The sequence below is a fragment of the Salvelinus fontinalis genome, chromosome 17 (assembly GCF_029448725.1).
Source record: "Salvelinus fontinalis isolate EN_2023a chromosome 17, ASM2944872v1, whole genome shotgun sequence".
NCBI classification, from domain to species: Eukaryota; Metazoa; Chordata; class Actinopteri; order Salmoniformes; family Salmonidae; genus Salvelinus; species Salvelinus fontinalis.
The window spans coordinates 37,617,182-37,635,997 of NC_074681.1; the positions used below are offsets into that span (position 1 = coordinate 37,617,182).

Below are 18,816 nucleotides of genomic sequence, written 5' to 3' on the forward strand. Positions count from 1 at the left end.
ACTGGAAGCCAGAGGAGTGTGCGAAGGAGCGGGGTGACATGAGAGAACTTGGGAAGATTGAAAACCAAGCGGGCTGCTGCGTTCTGGATAAGTTGGAGGGGTTTGATGACACAAGCGGGGAGCCCAGCCAACAGCGAGTTGCAGTCGTCCAGATGAGCGAGGACAAGTACCTGCATTAGGACCTGCGCCGCTCCCTTGTGAGGTAGGGTCGTACTCTACGGATGTTGTAGAGCAGTGGTTCCCAAAACTGTTTATAGTCCCGTACCCCTTCAAACATTCAACCTCCAGCTGCGTACCCCCTCTAGCACCAGGGTCAGCGCACTCTCAAATGTTGTTTTTTGCCATCATTGTAAGCCTGCCACACACACTATACGATACATTTATTAAATATAAGAATGAGTGTCAGTTTTTGTCACAACCCGGCTCGTGGGAAGTGACAAAGAGCTTTTATAGGACCAGGGCACAAATAATAATACAGTAATAATAATCAATAATGTTGCTCTTTATTTAACCATCTTACATATAAAACCTTATTTGTTCATCGAGAATTGTGAATAACTCACCACAGGTTAATGAGAAGGGTGTGCTTGAAAGGATGCACATAACTCTGCAATGTTGGGTTGTATTGGAGAGAGTCTCAGTCGTAAATCATTTTCCACACACAGTCTGTGCCTGTATTGAGTTTATGCTAGTGAGGGCTGAGAATCCACTCTCACATAGGTGCTTGGTTGCAAAGGGCATCAGTATCTTAACAGCACAATTTGCCAAGGCAGGATACCCTGAGTGCAGCCCAATCCAGAAATCTGGCAGTGGCTTCTGATTTAAATTCAATTTTCACAGAACCGCTTGTTGCAATTTCGATGAGGCTCTCTTGTTCAGATATCAGTAAGTGGACTGGAGGCAGGGCATGAAAGGATAACGAATCCAGTTGTTTGTGTCGTCCATTTCGGGAAAGTACCTGCGTAATTACGCACCCAGAACACTCAGGTGCTTCGCTATTTCACATTTGACATTGTCCGTAAGCTTGAGTTCATTAGCACACCAAAAAATCATACAATGATGGAAAGACCTGTGTGTTGTCCTTGTTAATGCAGACAGTGAAGAACTCCAACTTCTTAATCATAGCGTCAATTTTGTCCCGCACATTGAATATAGTTGTGGAGAGTCCCTGTAATCCTAAATTCAGATCATTCAGGTGAGAAAATAAATCACCCAGATGGCCAGTCGTGTGAGAAACTCGTCATCATGCAAGCGTTCAGACATGTGAACATGATAGTCAGTAAAGAAAACTTTAAGCTCGTCTCTCAATTTAAAAAAAACATTTCAATACTTTACCCCCTGATAACCAGCGCACTTATGTATGTTGTAAAAGCATTACATGGTCGCTCCCCATATCATTGCATAGTGCAGAAAATACACAAGAGTTTAGGGGCCTTTCTTTAACAAAGTTAACCATTTTCACCTACTACCATCCATTCAAAGACACTTACATTTGTTTGTCTTGCCCATTCACCCTCTGGATGGCACACACACAATCCATGTCTCAAGGCTCAAAAATCCTTCTTTAACCTGTTGTCTCCTCTCCTTCATCTACACTGATTGAAGTGGATTTAAAGTGATCAATAAGGGATCCTAGCTTTCACCTTGATTCACCTGATCAGTCATATCATGGAAAGAGCATGTCTTCTTAATGTTTTGTATACTCAGTGTATACATTATGTCAAAATATTCCACATTCTCACACAGGCACACACACACACACATGTGCACACAAACACATCTACTAAAATACCATGCAAACTAAGAGAGAAATTAACAGCTGGCAGTAAGCTATTGGAATTCATTGCAAAATGTATTTTATTTTTGGAGATGTTTCAACCAAAACCGTGTAAACATTGAAAAAAGTTAAATTGATAAATCCCTTGAGTGAACGGTCAAAAAGACAATGATGGGGATGAGGAATATTCTCCAACATGCCTGATCGATAATGAGGAATATTCTCCAACATGCCTGATCGATGATGAGGAATATTCTCCAACATGCCTGATCGATGATGAGGGATATTCTCCAACATGCCTGATCGATAATGAGGAATATTCTCCAACATGCCTGATCGATGATGAGGAATATTCTCCAACATGCCTGATCGATGATGAGGGATATTCTCCAACATGCCTGATCGATGATGAGGAATATTCTCCAACATGCCTGATCGATGATGAGGGATAATCTCCAACATGCCTGATCGATAATGAGGAATATTCTCCAACATGCCTGATCGATGATGAGGAATATTCTCCAACATGCCTGATCGATGATGAGGAATATTCTCCAACATGCCTGATCGATGATGAGGAATATTCTCCAACATGCCTGATCGATGATGAGGAATATTCTCCAACATGCCTGATCGATGATGAGGAATATTCTCCAACATGCCTGATCGATGATGAGGAATATTCTCCAACATGCCTGATCGATGATGAGGGATATTCTCCAACATGCCTGATCGATGATGAGGATGCCACCTTTCATATTGGGGTCTCCAGCATGAATATAGCCAATGATTCTGTTGATGGTGATAGTGCGAACCCGGAACCCCTTCAGTACTTTACACAGATGTATCCTTTCATCAAAGGGATTTTGGTTAATAGTACCTTGAGTAGGCCTACAACCTTGAGTAATCTGCAAAGTAACATACTTTGTCAAATTGTCAAACATGTCAAATTAACTTGATCTAAATTTGGTTGCAATTGACATAAAAATGACCATCTTTGGTTAGAAGACATTTTAAGGAACATTAATTCCACTACCCACAACATCCCAATGTAATGCCTGCTAATCTTAGACTGAGTCCCTGAAAGGCCTTTTTACATTAGTCAGGGTTGCTTTAAAATAATCTCTTACCTGCTGAGATGACCAGCCACCCAACAAAGACGAGGAGAAGCAATTCTGTGTTTTTAAAGCAAGCAAATGAAAAGGTGAGAGAAGAGGCAATACATATACGACAGTAGGTTTGTTTAGCCGAAGCCCGTGGATACAGTGACTATTGCATACAAAACTGTCTGTGTTAGAAATATCTCAAAAAGCTAACTTTTTGGTCATGTCCTCCCCATGCCAGTTTATTGGGATTATAAATAACTCCCAGAACTTTACCTCCTTAATCTCTTTGAGGTTCTGCAGCACAGTGAGTCCAAGCAGTTCAGGGTCAATAGCTTGCAGCATGTCACTATAACAACGTGGATCATCCTCAATGTTCCTCAGACACTTGTCGTATCTGGATACATAGGAAAAATGACATAAGTAACATTAGTAACCCCCCCCCCCCCCCCCCCACACACTTATTATGGGAAAAACTGACTGAACTGAATGTATAGCCAATAGTAAGTAGCTTACCTGATCTGAGTTTGTGACTCCAGTACATGTCGAGTTCTGTTGGGCAGCCTATAAAAAAACAAAGTAGAATGATTCCGCAAAGGCTTTCAAACATTTTAGGCCTATCTAACATCGACTTCGAAGGGAAAATTCACATTATTTTCTGAAATATTTCAAAACAGATTACAGGATGTCATCTGGCAATATGGTCATTTACTTACCTTTGGCGCGCATTCTGACACCGTGTGTGTTGTCGTGTTCAACTCCATACCCGGATTCGTGCAGTTTATTCCTTTGAACAGGTTTTCCTAATATTGAAACGTATTTAATGAGTAGGCCACAGATATGAATTTAAAATGGAGACGATAACGTAGCCTACAATCAAGTAGAGTGTTGGAAAATGTGTCTTTGTGTCTCACCTGTGTGAGCGCCTCGGTGATGTTCAGAAGAAGTGCCTTTGCAGAAGTGGCACAATTCTCGGTTATCGGGGCGTTGCGTGTCACACCTGGACTGGACATGTTTAAGTGCCAGATAGAACAAGTGAGCGCGACCAAGAGCAGCCAATAGGCAAAATCTGACAGGTGCAAGAAGAGGATAGAACAGACTTTAAACTAACAATAAACATTAACAATGTTTAGCCTTGGTTTATCCAAATTATTTTGTGTGTCTTGCTTCACCTCTCAGTGTTTTATACCTTCCTGGGCAGGCATTTCCCGGGAACTATAACAATGTTTTCCAATATACATGGAAAGTAATCTCACTGTCTGTCATTTTCCTAGATGCCAGAGATATAAAAAAGGGTCTGTTTTGACAGAGTGGAACTTGAATTAACATTGGCTGGAGTTGAGTTGATTGTATCTGATGTTTTGGTTGTGGCCACTATTACAAACTACAGCTAGGCTATGTCAAAGCATTATTGCCAATTTTATTATGTCATTTCTGACATCCATAGAAAACAACTAGTAGGCTTCCGCTACCCTAAGTTTGACCTCGTCTTATTTTGTGGTTTGTATTGATATGTTTTATGTGTTTTATTTAAGAGGTACATGTAGGCAAATGCAGCCTCCTTTGGTCCCTCAAGCATCCTTCTGTACCATTAATGAATTAATTGAAACGGTTCCTGCCTCATCTGCCGAGAGTTAGATCTGGTTCATATAGCTACCAAGACTGACCACAACCAGTCAACTAATAACGACACTTTAAACACTTAAAACGTTTATTTATAATTTTCATCTCTGTACACAAAACGAGTTGATGTATAATCTGATGGAGGAAAAAATACAAAAGACCTGCTAGAAAATGACATTCTCCAAATGCTGAAGATTGACTAATCATAGTGAACACCAATGACCATCATCTACAACCAGGCAACAAGGCATCCAAGTCTCCTTCCAGCACAGAATTTGTATTTATTCAGCCGAGACCGACCAGCTTTACAAGTGGCAAGATCAGTCAGCTCAGACATCTTTAGTTCTTAATCATTGGGATCATTACTTTGTTAATAATATTAGGTCTTAAAATATATATTGTTGAATGTTTTACTGTGGACTAGCATTAGGGTCACAAAGCAGGGAATGAATGACACATTGACGTTTGGGGGCGTCCTAAGAATATTGGGTTAAACCAATGTTAATATTTGGAACACGGATGTTAAGGAAGATTAGTTATTTAAACCCTGCCACAGAGAACACTAAAATTATTCTTAGCTTTCATTTCACCTATAGTGCAGACAGACAATAAGGTCAATGCAATCTGTCTGTAAATTTGGCAAAATCAAGGGTCAACCAGTAAATCTTCAGAACATCAGCATGTTAAAGCAGGTGGAATTATGCAACAACAGCTGTACTACATCCATGTGTGTCTAAATGATTCACACAAGAGCTGTGCAGTTGCCGCAAAGTTTATATACTGGGAAGCCTATGAGCTCATTCCTTAGCAACGGCACAAACAACTACAGTATGTTGTCAATAGATATAGCTATGCAGTGTGTTGAGTATTCTACAAAGACTGGCTGAGCAGGGCAACAAACAGAACTCTAGTCATCTTCTGTGATCAAACTGTCATTACGACACATGGTTTATGACTGGGGCCTGGAATTTTGCCTGACCACTTAAAATTCAGGGCCCTGTATGACTCCTGGGTGGGTGGGATCCTCTAGCAGTGGACGGTAGCCCTGACGAGCTAAAGCATGTCCAGGCTTGGTCCAGCCTAGTACTAACATATCTGAATCAACTAATCAACTGAGCATCAAAAGATATTGATGAGTTGAATCAGCTGTGAAAGTGCTGGGCTGGAACAAATGCCTGCATGCCTTATTGGTCTCCAGGACCAGGGTTGTTGACCACTGCTCTGTGGTGGTTGTGGTTGTCATGTGACGTGGTTGATGATGGGGACAGGTGGCCGGGGTTTTATTTGGAAAGGGTTTTCTCTGCCAGGTGTCTCTGCTGGCTCTGAGCATGCCTGTGACAAGAAAGAACAACAAATAGCAGTTACGTTAAAGAATGCATGAAAAATCCTCCTTAGATAAAACATTTTAGAAAGGATGCAATGTTGACCTGTTTTCAGAAGAATGCCTTTTTTAAACCGAGACGTTTCAGAATGTATTTTTAAACTGAGACGTTCCATGGCATTTGACCTCCAGAACGAACAGAGGCCTATTGTTATTTGCGTTAGTGGTGTCGGTGCTCAAGTGTGTGTGTGTGTGTGTGTGTGTGTGTGTGTGTGTGTGTGTGTGTGTGTGTGTGTGTGTGTGTGTGTGTGTGTGTGTGTGTGGGTGGGTGGGTGGGTGGGTGGGTGGGTGGGTGGGTGGGTGGGTGGGTGGGTGGGTGGGTGTGTGTGTGTGTGTGTGTGTGTGTGTGTGTGTGTGTGTGTGTGTGTGTGTGTGTATTAATACATGTATGTGTGTGTGCTTCTGGGGTCATAGTACTGGGTATGAAAGGGCTCTCCACCTGGTCAGGTCCTCTACGTCCACCAGCATGGCGTCCTGCTCCACATGGAGCTCATCTCTCATCAGCAACAGCTGCACCAGCTCCTCATTCAGGCCTGCAACGTCATCCATTTAAAAAAAGATATATCTTAACATCCTCATAGCACCAGAACAGCAGAGTTATGATGGTGGTGATGAAGGTAGATTGTGTCTGTACGTAAGTGTGTTTGGTGTAGTGTTTGTGTGCCTGTGTGTTTATTGGCATGTGTGTGTGTGTAGTGTGTGCGTGTGTGCGTGTGTGTACTCACTCTGTATTTGTGAGTGCAGATCGTTGGTGATGACCTGGAGCTGGCCCAGGCTCATGTCCCTCATGTCTCCCCTCCTCAGACTCCTCTTCATCAGACCCTCACTGATGTGGGGCAGGTGGGGCAGCTGCACACAGAGAGACACAGGGATAACGTTAGAACAATGTTAAATAGAAACCGGGGTAGCAGTCATTAGTCAGCAGAGTCATGTTGATCTAATGTTGAAGAGAGAAATAAGGCAACTATAGATTGCGTATTTGGGCCTTTGGGGTTAGGGTTATTAGATGCAACCCACTGGGCACACACTGGTTGAATCAACTTGTTTCAACGTCATTTGTCAACGTATTGTGACGTGGAATCAATGTGGGTAATACATTGGATTTGAAAAAAGTAATCAACCAGTACTGTTTTCTTCTCATTTCAACCAGCGTTGTTAGGGTAAAACTTCAACTTGATTTAACCTGACTAAGAGGTTGCTACATCAAAGTAATTTCAACATAATCATAAGAACTATGTATGTGCTGAAATTGCGTTGAAAATACTACATTTAAATGTAAAAAATATTTATCCTATATACCTGTATATTGGGGTGGTTGAAATGATGTTGAATTTCATATTTAATTGGACACATTTTATTTGACCTTGATAGTAAAACAGTATGCTTGAATCAACGTCATTGTTTCAACTTCGTCCTATCAACCGAAATAAAGAGGTATACTGCAATAAGATGAGACGCCCCAGTTCAATGATTCCCGCCTGAACAGTGACTCCTACTGGTACATGAGAGGTAATGCACTTCAGAGAGAACAATTGGCCCAGCGTCGTCCGAGTTTGACCGGGGTAGGCCGTGATTGTAAATAAGAATTTGTTCTTAATTAACTGACTTGCCTAATTAAATGAAGGTTAAAAAAAATTAGGGTGCCACGTTCAAAGTCACTGAGCTCTTTAGTAGGGCCATTTTACTGCCAATGTTTGTCTATGGATATTGCATGGCTGTGTGCTCTATTTTATACACAGCAACGGGTGTGGGTGAAATAGCCTAATCCACTAATTTGAAGGGGTGTCTACATACTTTTGTATATATAGTGTATATTCATTGTAATATATATTACAACCACCTAATCCTATATGTTTTGTATAGGATGAAAAACATTTTTAATTTTTTCTATGTGTAATTTTCAACGCAGTTTCAACGTATACATAGTTCTGTTTATCATATTGATATTAGATTGATATAACAAAATGTTAGTTAGGTTAAGTCAATGTATTTACGTTTAAGTTTTACCCTAATTTCAATGTTAACAATGCTGGTTGAAATGAGATGAAAACAGTACTGGTTATTACTTTTTATATTTTGCACGTTGATTCCACGTCACAATACGTTGACAAATCACATTGAAACAAAGTTGCCAGGTGGGAAATGACTCAATCCTTTCATTTATCCTGATCATAGAGCAGTTTCTTTAGACCTGAGTGAGTTAAATGCCCATCTCCCCTCCATTGCTTAATTAGGTACTGACACACACATCCACAGTTCAGTAGTACTCCAGTCAGGGAGGAAATTGCTTGATCTGATCACAATGGCTGTATAGTTGTATTTACAACTCATTCACCACAATCTCCGGGGCGGGGAAAATATAAAAATGACATGTAACAAAGGTAGCTCCCAATTTCTCAGAAGTGCTAAAGCACTTTTGCTTGTTACAAAAAATCGCTGTTTAATTCCAGTAAATAACTGAGTTTAATGGACGCATTGTCCCGCCCTGGCTACCTGTCAGGCCTCTTGCACATACACACAGTCACGCGCACATTGCGGATGGAGCAGAACCCAAGCCGGATCCCATGTCCTACATATCTTTGCTTACAATCACAATATGAGTAACCTGATTAATTGCCTACACATACAGTAAGTGAAAATGTTCTGAAGTACACGTTTTTTCCCCCATCACTCTGGGCCTCAGATTACACAGGTCACCAAGTCCTCAAAAGCCACAGGAACTCACGACAATCAAACCTTGAAATGGCAGAAGCGAGGGGCCTCCCGGGTGGCGCAGTGGTCTGCATCGCAGTGCTAACTGCGCCACCAGAGTCTCTGGGTTCGCCCCCAGGCTCTGTCGCAGCCGGCCGCGACCGGGAGGTCCGTGGGGCGACGCACAATTGGGCTAGCGTCGTCCGGGATAGGGAGGGTTTGGCCGGTAGGGATTTCCTTGTCTCATCGCGCTCCAGCGACTCCTGTGGCGGGCTGGGCGCAGTGCGCTAACCAAGGGGGCCAGGTGCACGGTGTTTCCTCGGACACATTGGTGTGGCTGGCTTCCGGGTTGGAGGCGCGCTGTGTTAAAGAAGCAGTGCGGCTTGGTTGGGTTGTGCCTCGGAGGACGCATGGCTTTCGACCTTCGTCTCTCCCGAGCCCGTACGGGAGTTGTAGCGATGAGACAAGATAGTAATTACTAGCGATTGGATACCACGAAAAGGGGATAAAATTATTTTTTTAAATAAAAAAAATAAAAAGGCAGAAGCGGCTGAATTTCACTCTCTGTACCAGGAAACATGACATAGTAGCAGAAAACCTCAGTGTGCACCTTGTTCAACAGAAAGTTGTATCAGCCCACATGAAAAAATACTGTAATATACTATGGTATAAATACTGTAGTATTACTATATTTATATACTATAGTATTCACTGTAGTGTTTAGCGCAAGATTTTTGCGGACATGACTGTAGTATACTGGTAGTCTCCTCACACTGTTCCTAATCCTGGCAGTCATCATGAATAATCATGAATATACAAGCCAGTATAATGTGACATGCACATAGAGTTGCAAAATTCAAGTATATTTCCCAGGTTTCCCAGAAATCCCAGTTGGATGATTCCTGGAAATCTTTCAACTAGGATTTTTTTGAACATCTGGGAATATTTGGAAACTTACTGGAATTTTGTAAGCCTACTTGCAGGCCTAATGTGGCCTGTGAACCATGAGTTATAGGCACCTGTATCTTGTAAAGCTAGGCCTCAAAATAAAGCCTCATGAGATACATAATGTATTGTCATAAAGCGTTTCCTTAAATTAATGACATTCGCCTAGGAATTCACTTGGTGAAGGCTACAGTACTGAAAATGAACAAATCCAAAAACCATGTCTCTGTCACTAACAAATACAGCCATTGGTGGTAACTTTACAATTCATTCGAAAAGGCAAGGCACACTGGGAAATTATTTCGGAGGCGTGGCTTAATGTGGGTGTTACTACATTTTTACAAGCCGATACAACTCAAATCTGGACCACATACAGAGTGACTATTGGTTTGAGTAATGATGACTACAAAATCACTTTAAGTAACTGTACTCATATGAAGTGCAACAGGTTTCCTCAAAAGTTGTGAGTAATGACAGCACATTGGGTTTTACAGTGTACTATAATATTCTATAGAAGATTGTGGGATTTTTTTTCACATGGGAGTTTCATATTAACCAACGTCTGTATTGGTGCATGTGTACGTAATTCGGAACGACTATGTAATCTTAAGACTCAAAAGAAGAATTTGCTTCTTCGCCATTAGGGCTTTTTAGCCACTGCTTTTGACATCAAACTGTAAAAGTAAATGTAATGCTATTCATTTTGTACAATTCCCTTTTGCATCTAAGATCTAACTTGTTCTCGCATCTTGCAACTGTAATGCATGTCCCCAGAATAATTCTGTGTAAAATGTGTTACTTCGATCACACCATGGCCTTAAAGTCTCCTCGCTCTTCAGCCAAGTCAACTTATCAGAAATGACACACACACACACACACACACACACACACACACTGACCAGGTCGGCGACGGGCGAGCGGCGGTGGAGCTGGATCTGTCTCTCTACCTCCACTTGCATGCGGGCCATGGGGCGAGCCAACGCCAGCGCCACCCTGGCCTCCTCCTGGAGCCGCCGCTGCACCCGCCAGAAGCCACAGTCCTCTAGGGGGTCCGAGTCCTCCTCGCCCGTGTCCCGGTCCGACAGCGACGAACTCTGCTTACTCTGGATAAACACACATGCACACCAGAGTCATTTTACAGAATCATAGATGGTAATATATGATCACGCACGTCACCTATACATACATACTTCAAAGTCATCGTCCACACAAACACATCGGTGTGAGAGTATGCTCACACACACACATTCCACAGTCAATATGCTTATTTTTCTCCCGTTAAGTCAGGTTCAAACGTGTCGCTTGTGTGAATGAATGTGGAGATCACACACAAACTCACACACACACATTTACATCTATAGCGTGTACCACGGGTGACAGCGGCGTATCCAGGCTGGTCTCTGTCTTACTGTCCTCGGCATCGCTGTCCTTGTCACTGCTGCTGTCATTCACAAAACACACCTGCAGGTTCACACCACTCGGAGGACTGACAGTGAGCGAGAGAAGGAGAGAGGGAGGGAGGGGGGAGAGAGAGAGTATAATCAAATTACAACCTTAGAAAAGAGGGAGCGACAGACAGAGAAAGGGAGGAAGGGGGAGAGAGAATGGCTAAATTCCACACTGACCCATATAACCCTAAATCCTTAGGAATTTCCTGTAGATAGGAAATGATTGAGTAGGTATATTCATATTCTCAAGGTGGACCACTAATATATACATTAGGAATGTTCACCATATTGCTTTAACCTTTCCAATCCTTTTGGATCTACACAAAGCGCCTAAGGGTAGTGGCTAGTGCTCAATTTGGAATTGAATTGAGCAAATGTGCAAGGGGGAGGGGGAAAAAATGCCTTCATTTCACTGTCCTTCGCGGATCTTAGATCTGGGGGCCCCAGACTGGGTCTTCAATTCATTCCAGAGAGTTGCTTTCAAAAAAAATCATGAAAGGTGGAACTATTGCTTTTACATCAACCCAGTCATCTCAAATCCACACAGGAGAGTGAAAGAGAGCAGAAAGGATCATGTGGGGTGTTTGGGCATTGTGTTGTTTCAATTGCTCACATCATCCCATCACTGTTATTAGTAAAAGACTAGGTCAAGGGTTACGAAACCCGGCTCAATAAGGCTCCCTCCTCCAAAGATAAAACAAGCAACCACAAAAGGTTCAGTGAAACAACCAAACGCACAACATGACATAATAATTTGAACCATTGACAGCACAGGAGGCTAGTGAGGGGAAGACGGCTCATAATAATGGCTGGAATGGATTGAATGGAATGGTATCAAACACGTCACTCCATTCCAGCCATTATTATGAGTCTGTCGTCCCCAATTAAGGTGCCACCAGCCATCTGTGGCCACAGTGATGACAGTCTCTTGGCCACAGTGATGACAACGAGTCACGAGTTAACTACTCTCTGTCACCTTCAGTGAGACAGACTTTTATGTAATTTTAACAGCTCATACTAAACCTCATGCATTCAAGCTCTAACAAAACATGTAGTGAGGACCCACACCCAACCCCATAATTGCCTGTTCACATTGGAATTTCCAACTTGTACTGCTAGGTGCACGTTGACCTTCACTAAGGGTCACGTGACAGAACAACCAATAGGAGCAGCGGACTTCAAAAGCCAACACTTCTTTATTTCCAGTGGCTGGACCACAGACAGATGAGCACTTCCCTAAACTGGACTGACAAGGGGCGGTCCCCTTTAATTTGAATGAAATCTGAGCTATTTTATAGGAAAAGAGCAGGGTGTAGGCACTCACGTTCACTCGTCAGAGACTTGCCGTTTCTGAGGAATTTGGTTCACCTTGTCTCTGTACTCGTGTATTCCGGTAACCTACAATGTGTGGGTGTAATATGTTCTTGTATGGTTTTTGGGTGTGTGGGCTTATTGGTTATGTGTGAATGCTCAGTATAGTTATCACGCCCTGACCTTAGAGAGCCTTTTTATGTCTCTATTTGGTTTGGTCAGGGTGTGATTTGGGGTGGGCATTCTATGTTTTGTTTTCTATGATTTTGTATTTCTATGTTTTGGCCGGGTATGGTTCTGAATCAGGGACAGCTGTCTATCGTTGTCTCTGATTGGGAACCATACTTAGGTAGCCCTTTTCCCTCCTTTCAGTGTGGGAAGTTGTCTTTGTTTGTGGCACTATAGTCTTAAGCTTCACGGTTGTTTTTGTAATGTTCATTGTTTTTGTCGGCGTCATCCTAATAAAAAGGAATACGTACGCTCACAACGCTGTGCTTTGGTCTACTTTATTCGACGGCCGTGACAATAATAGTCTGTGACATTTGAAGTGACAGTTCATTGTGTTTTTGTGTGTGTGTGTCTGTGCATTAGTGGTTTCACTATGCTATGAGCTGATGAGTATTTCTAAGTCATTGTGCAAATACATAATCCGTGCATGTGTCGTATATGTGTTGCGTCTGCATGCTTCCCCATTCAGCCATTTTAAGTAAGTGACTCTTGTCTTGCACTGAAGAATGAAGCTCTTGTGTTACTGGCTGAAAGACTGAGAAAACAATGTAGCTAGCTTTCCCTCTGTTTCTCTCTCTCTATACATTTCTCTCCCAACACTTTCTTATCTCCCCTTGTTTTCTCTGCTTTAATACCTAAATGACTCATTTCATGGGGCTCCTAAAAATGAGAGCATCTACTGCTCCCAGACCCGATCCCAAATTTCCCCCTATCCTCTAGGCTCATGTGGAGATTGAAGTGGTTTTAAGACAGGTATATAGATACACTGAACAAAAATATCAACACAACATGTAAAGTGCTGGTCCCATGTCTCATGAGCTGAAATCCCAGAAATGTTCCATACGCACAAAAAGCTTATTCCTATCAAATTTGGTGCACAATTTTCACATGCCTGTTAGTGAGCATTTCTCCTTTGCCAAAATAATCCATCCGCCTGACAGGTGTGGCATATCAAGAAGCTGATTAAACAGCATGATCATTACACAGGTGTACCTTGTGCTGGGGACAATAAAAGGCCACTCTAAAATGTGCGGTTTTGTCACACAACACAATGCCACAGATGCCTGTGATGAAACTGTGGGTTTGCACAACCAAAGAATTTCTGCACAAACAGTCAGAAACCGTCTCAGGGAAGCTGATCTGCGTGCTCGTCATCCTCACCAGGGTCTTGATCTGACTGCTGTTCGGCGTTGTAACCAACTTCATTGGGCAAATACTCACCTTTGATGGTCACTGGCATGCTAGAGAAGCGTGCTCTTCACGGATGAGTCCCAGTTGCAACTGTCCCAGGCAGATGGCAGACAGTGTGTATGGCATCGTGTGGACGAGTGGTTTGCTGATGTCAACGTTGTGAACAGAGTGCCCCATGATGGCGGAGGGGTTATGGTACGGGCAGACATAGGCTACGGACAATAAACACAATTGCATGTAATCGATGGCAATTTGAATGCACAGAGATACCGTGACGAGATCCGGAGGTCCATTGTCGTGCCATTCATCCGCCGCCATCCCCTCATGTTTCAGCATGATAATGCACAGCCCCATGTCGCAAGGATCTGTACACAATTCCTGGAAGCTGGAAATGTCCTTGTTCTTCCATGGCCTGCATATTCACCAGACATGTCACTCATTGAGCATGTTAAGGATTCTCTGGATTGACATGTACGACAGCGCGTTTCAGTTCCCGCCAGTATCCAGCATATTCACCCTGCCATTGAAGGTCACAATCAACAGCTTGATCAACTCTATGCAAAGGAGATGTGTCGCACTGCATGAGGCAAATGGTGGACACACCAGATACTGACTGGTTTTCTTTTTTGGGGTGTATGTGACCAACAGATGCATATCTGTATTCCCAGTCATGTGAAATCCATAGATTAGGGTCTAATGAATTCATTTAAAGTGACTGATTTCCTTAAATGTATCTCAGTCAAATTTAGGCATTTTTGCATGTTGCGTTTATAATTTTGCTTAGTGTAATTTGGTAGTAATTCCACCCTGCCTGCCTGTTGGCTAGATGTAATATTGACCAATCCCACATGGTTTATATTTGAGTACTCTCTATTCAAGGATGAGTCTCCCCCTAGAGATGCTGATCTGAGCCGGTCTGCGTTTGACAGAGGGTAAGCTAATCCTAGACCTGTGCCTACTAATCCTAGACCTGTGCCTAGCTCTCTTCAATTAGACAGTATGTCAAATACTCACTGCGCTGTACAGCACCACATCTTCTAGTGGTGGAAAGGGTGCTGTACAACTGACTCTCAACATTTGTATAATGATGCTGTTATAACCCACCGGGTGGGAAGGCCGTTCTTGCTGCAGCTGTTGTAGATGACTGGCTCCTCGTCGTCATAGAAACTGCCAAGAGCCAGCTTCTGCCTGATGGACTCTCTGTCATTCCTCTGGGCCTGGTGGAGGTAGAGCCATATAGAACAGATCAATACTCCAATAATACTCCAATATAATACCACAACAGTACAACAATAAACCTGAAGTAAAAACCCTGATGATAAAGATGGATTTTCCATGTATTGGCTTCTTTAAGAGACACAGCAAACTAAGAGGATTGGACGACATTAAAATATTCGGAGCAAATTAAATAGAACGAGAGAAAAACTATATATATACGACGCACGCTCCTGCTTAAACCAAAGCAATAGGGGGATGTAGAATTGGAGTATGGTCACACAAGTACACAAAGAGAAGAGATGAGTGGAGAAATGGAGACGAAGGGATGGATGGAGCGTGGCAATGTAATCTGAGTTCATGCTCGAGGTGAAATCACTGTTGACTCAATGAGCCGCGAAGAGAAGGGAAAGAGCTACGCACGCCAGGAGGAACACACACACACACACACACACACACACACACACACACACACACACACACACACACACACACACACACACACACACAAATGAATGCATCACACATACACCTATCACACAAATACCATATCATACACATACCGCATACACATCACATATAGCACCATATATAGCAACCATACACCACCAATAGGATCACACTTGAATGTACAAAAATACTCCATTCATCCCAAACTTTCACCCCACATAGATCAAAGACCATTTCTAGATGGAGAGAAGTGCACTCATATCTATTTTTAAAAACACGCCACATAAATAGACACACGTCCCTCTCATTCACTATTGTAGCCTCGTCGTCAACAGTGAGTGGCGGAGCGACAAAGAAACACTCATCGAGGTCGCCATCAATAGCCTTCAGTAGACAGGCTGCCTATTGTGAGGTCATCAATAATGGCCGTCAACACCAGAGAATCAGGAATTCGAGTCATTTGCTATGATCTCTGTGATCCACACACACTCACTGGACATTTTGATGGGCCAGTAAATGTCCAGTCGCCTCGCATTGATTTTGTCTCATCTTTCCTCTCCTCTCTTCTATTTCCTGCTTCCCATCTTCCTTTCCTGACTATTCATTCTATTATCCACCCCTCTCTCTATTTCTATTTGTTTTCCTCTCTACCCACTACATCCAAAGCGCATTTTGTCCTGGGCAGGTGGTTTATGTCATATAGCTTTTAGGTTGACATACATATCGTATCTTCTCAAAGACCTGCTCCTGCAACCGTATAGAAAGAGAACCAAAGAAAATGCATCGTGCTACAGTAAACGTGATTTTCCTTTCCAGTTTTTCCACACAAATGTTATATTTAGAGTCCATTACTAGACCCTCAGGCCTACTAGTAGTGTGTGCTGTATCACATGCGCATCCACACACACACACACATACACAATAAATACTCCTCTCAAATCTATTATACATTGCCCATACCACACATAAGCACTCACAAACACAGAAATACAACGACACACGCACAAACACGCACATGCACCAAACAAACAGAACACAGATGGGCTGTGATGTAACGTCATAAATCACAGATGGACACTCCCATTGTAAAGGAAGCAACCAACATTCCCCCCACTCTAGTCTCCTCCCACTGGAGACCGTGCCAGGTACTGTCCTACTGGGTAGTTAGACCATCTATCCTCACAGCCAGGTACTGTCCTACTGAGTAGTTAGACCATCTATACTCACAGCCAGGTACTGTCCTACTGGGTAGTTAGACCATCTATACTCACAGTCAGGTACTGTCCTACTGGGTAGTTAGACCATCTATCCTCACAGCCAGGTACTGTCCTACTGGGTAGTTAGACCATCTATACTCACAGTCAGGTACTGTCCTACTGGGTAGTTAGACCATCTATCCTCACAGCCAGGTACTGTCCTACTGGGTAGTTAGACCATCTATACTCACAGCCAGGTACTGTCCTACTGGGTAATTAGACAATCTATCCTCACAGCCAGGTACTGTCCTACTGGGTAGTTAGACAATCTATACTCACAGCCAGGTACTGTCCTACTGGGTAGTTAGACCATCTATCCTCACAGCCAGGTACTGTCCTACTGGGTAGTTAGACCACCTAGCCCATATGAAACTTAAACAGCACACCCTGTATGATGTTTTAGGCATACGCTATGTATTACTGAACTGTAAAAAGCCTGGCATAAACCTACTCTTAATCAAACTCTCATGCGATGTGCAATGTGTTCACACCCACCTAGGGGAAACAGCACCTATGCATAAATGCACACCAAAAAAGCATACAGACTAGAAATGTACACACACACACACACACAGGATGGCACAGCAAAAACTACAGGCTAATGTATGTTGTCGCAAATACACACACAATCAGGTCAAATATACACACGTACACATAACCCACACATTGACCTAACATACCTATATTAACCTAATACATGGTATACATTATACTAGAACCAAACACACACCTGGTAGACACGTTTCTCCTGATGCACCATCCTTCAGCACATTGTACAGGCAGCAGCGCTACCCTTCCCTACACTGCAGTGAGCCAGACCCAGGAGAACCACACATATACCACAGCTAAACGCAGAAGAACGTGGGAGGGAGGAGGGAGGCGAGAAGGAGGGAGGGGGATGGATGAATGGATGGAGGGAGGGAAGGAGGGTAGGAAGGAGGAAGAGGGGGAGAGTCTGCGCAGCTGATGGAAAGACATGGGCGCTCTCCACTACTCTCCTCCTGGTGACTGTTAGCATGGCTGCAGCTTCCCATACCTATCTGCTCCTCCATCTCTCTCTTGCTCTGTATCCTCCATTGTTTTTCATATCTCTTTCTTCATATTTCTCTTCATATCTCCATCTCCCTGTCTCTCCGTTCCACCGGGGGAACAACATGATTGATGGAGCGCGAAAGGGAGAGATGTGAAGGAAGAAATTCAAGGAAAGATTTTGAGATAGATAGAGAATTAGGATGGGAGTGAATGAGAGGTGGAGAGACTAAATGTAACCTGCATTTACCAGATTGAAATGATATTCAGGATATTATGCAAAGAGCAAGACTATTATATAATGTGGAGTATCATCTGTTCCACTGGAGTCGAAATAGTGAAAGGAGAGCTGACCAGGATGTTGACAAACCTAACATTCACCAGTGGAGACTCCTCAGAGGAGAAAGGGGAGGACCATCCTCCTCAGTGAATAAAAATAATAAAAATAGTAAAACATTGAAAAATGTATCCTTTTTAGATAAAACTATACTAATTATATTCACGTCACCAAATAGTTGATTAAAACACACTGTTTTGCAGTGAAGGTCTACAGTAGCCTCAACAGCACTCTGTAGGGTAGCACCATGGTGTAGCTGGAGGACAGCTAGCTTCCATCCTCCTCTTGGTACATTGACTTCGATACAAAACATAGGAGGCTCTTGGTTCTCACCCCCTTCCATAGACTCACACAGTAATTTTGACAACTTCCCGGAGGGCGTCCTCCAACCTATCAGAGCTCTTGCATTATGAACTGACATATTGTCCACCCAATCAAAGGATCAGAGAATGAATCTAGTACTGAAAGCATAAGCCAAAGTTAGCTAGCACTGCAGTGCTCCTTCATTTCTTAAAAAATGAAGGAGAAGCAAGAGAGCGAAAGAGAGAGAGAGAGATGTAGCTTTTTTTATTCAATTTCAGTTTCACTTACTTAGCTAGCAAATGCAGCTGGCTAGTTTAGTTACTCAAACACCCGGCTGAAACAGAGGGATGCTATGTTAGCTAGCTTGCTATTACTATCCAACACAACACCGGAACTCTTCCAAGTCAAGTTAAGCTTTTGGTTTGATTAATTTATTGCCATCGTGGCCCACCGGTGTAACTGCTTACTGACTATACACTGTAACTTTACTGCATGATTGTAGTGGGTTTACTAACACGTTAGTTCTAT

The 18,816-nt window shown here is 42.9% G+C and overlaps 2 protein-coding genes across 3 annotated transcripts; both read right to left on the reverse strand.

Annotated features, from left to right (window-relative positions):
* Positions 1-487: 487 nt before the first annotated feature.
* LOC129813515 (uncharacterized) lies at positions 488-4,485 on the reverse strand. The gene is made up of 3 exons (XM_055865808.1): positions 3,697-4,485; positions 3,157-3,277; positions 488-2,700 (listed from the first exon to the last, which is right to left on the reverse strand). Exons 1-3 carry the CDS (start codon positions 3,891-3,893, stop codon positions 1,906-1,908), a joined length of 1,113 nt encoding a protein of 370 aa, XP_055721783.1. The 5' UTR covers positions 3,894-4,485; the 3' UTR covers positions 488-1,905.
* Positions 4,486-4,573: 88 nt separating this feature from the next.
* Positions 4,574-17,502, reverse strand: LOC129814288 (schwannomin-interacting protein 1-like). Of its 2 annotated transcripts, none has more exons than XM_055867312.1 (7): positions 17,350-17,502; positions 14,803-14,915; positions 10,874-11,006; positions 10,420-10,623; positions 6,610-6,733; positions 6,324-6,417; positions 4,574-5,835 (listed from the first exon to the last, which is right to left on the reverse strand). In XM_055867312.1, exons 1-7 carry the CDS (start codon positions 17,377-17,379, stop codon positions 5,784-5,786), a joined length of 750 nt encoding a protein of 249 aa, XP_055723287.1. In that variant the 5' UTR covers positions 17,380-17,502; the 3' UTR covers positions 4,574-5,783. The 2 variants fall into 2 exon arrangements, with proteins under 2 accessions (XP_055723287.1, XP_055723288.1); XM_055867313.1 differs by having other exon boundaries at positions 10,889-11,006; positions 17,350-17,501.
* Positions 17,503-18,816: the final 1,314 nt, after the last annotated feature.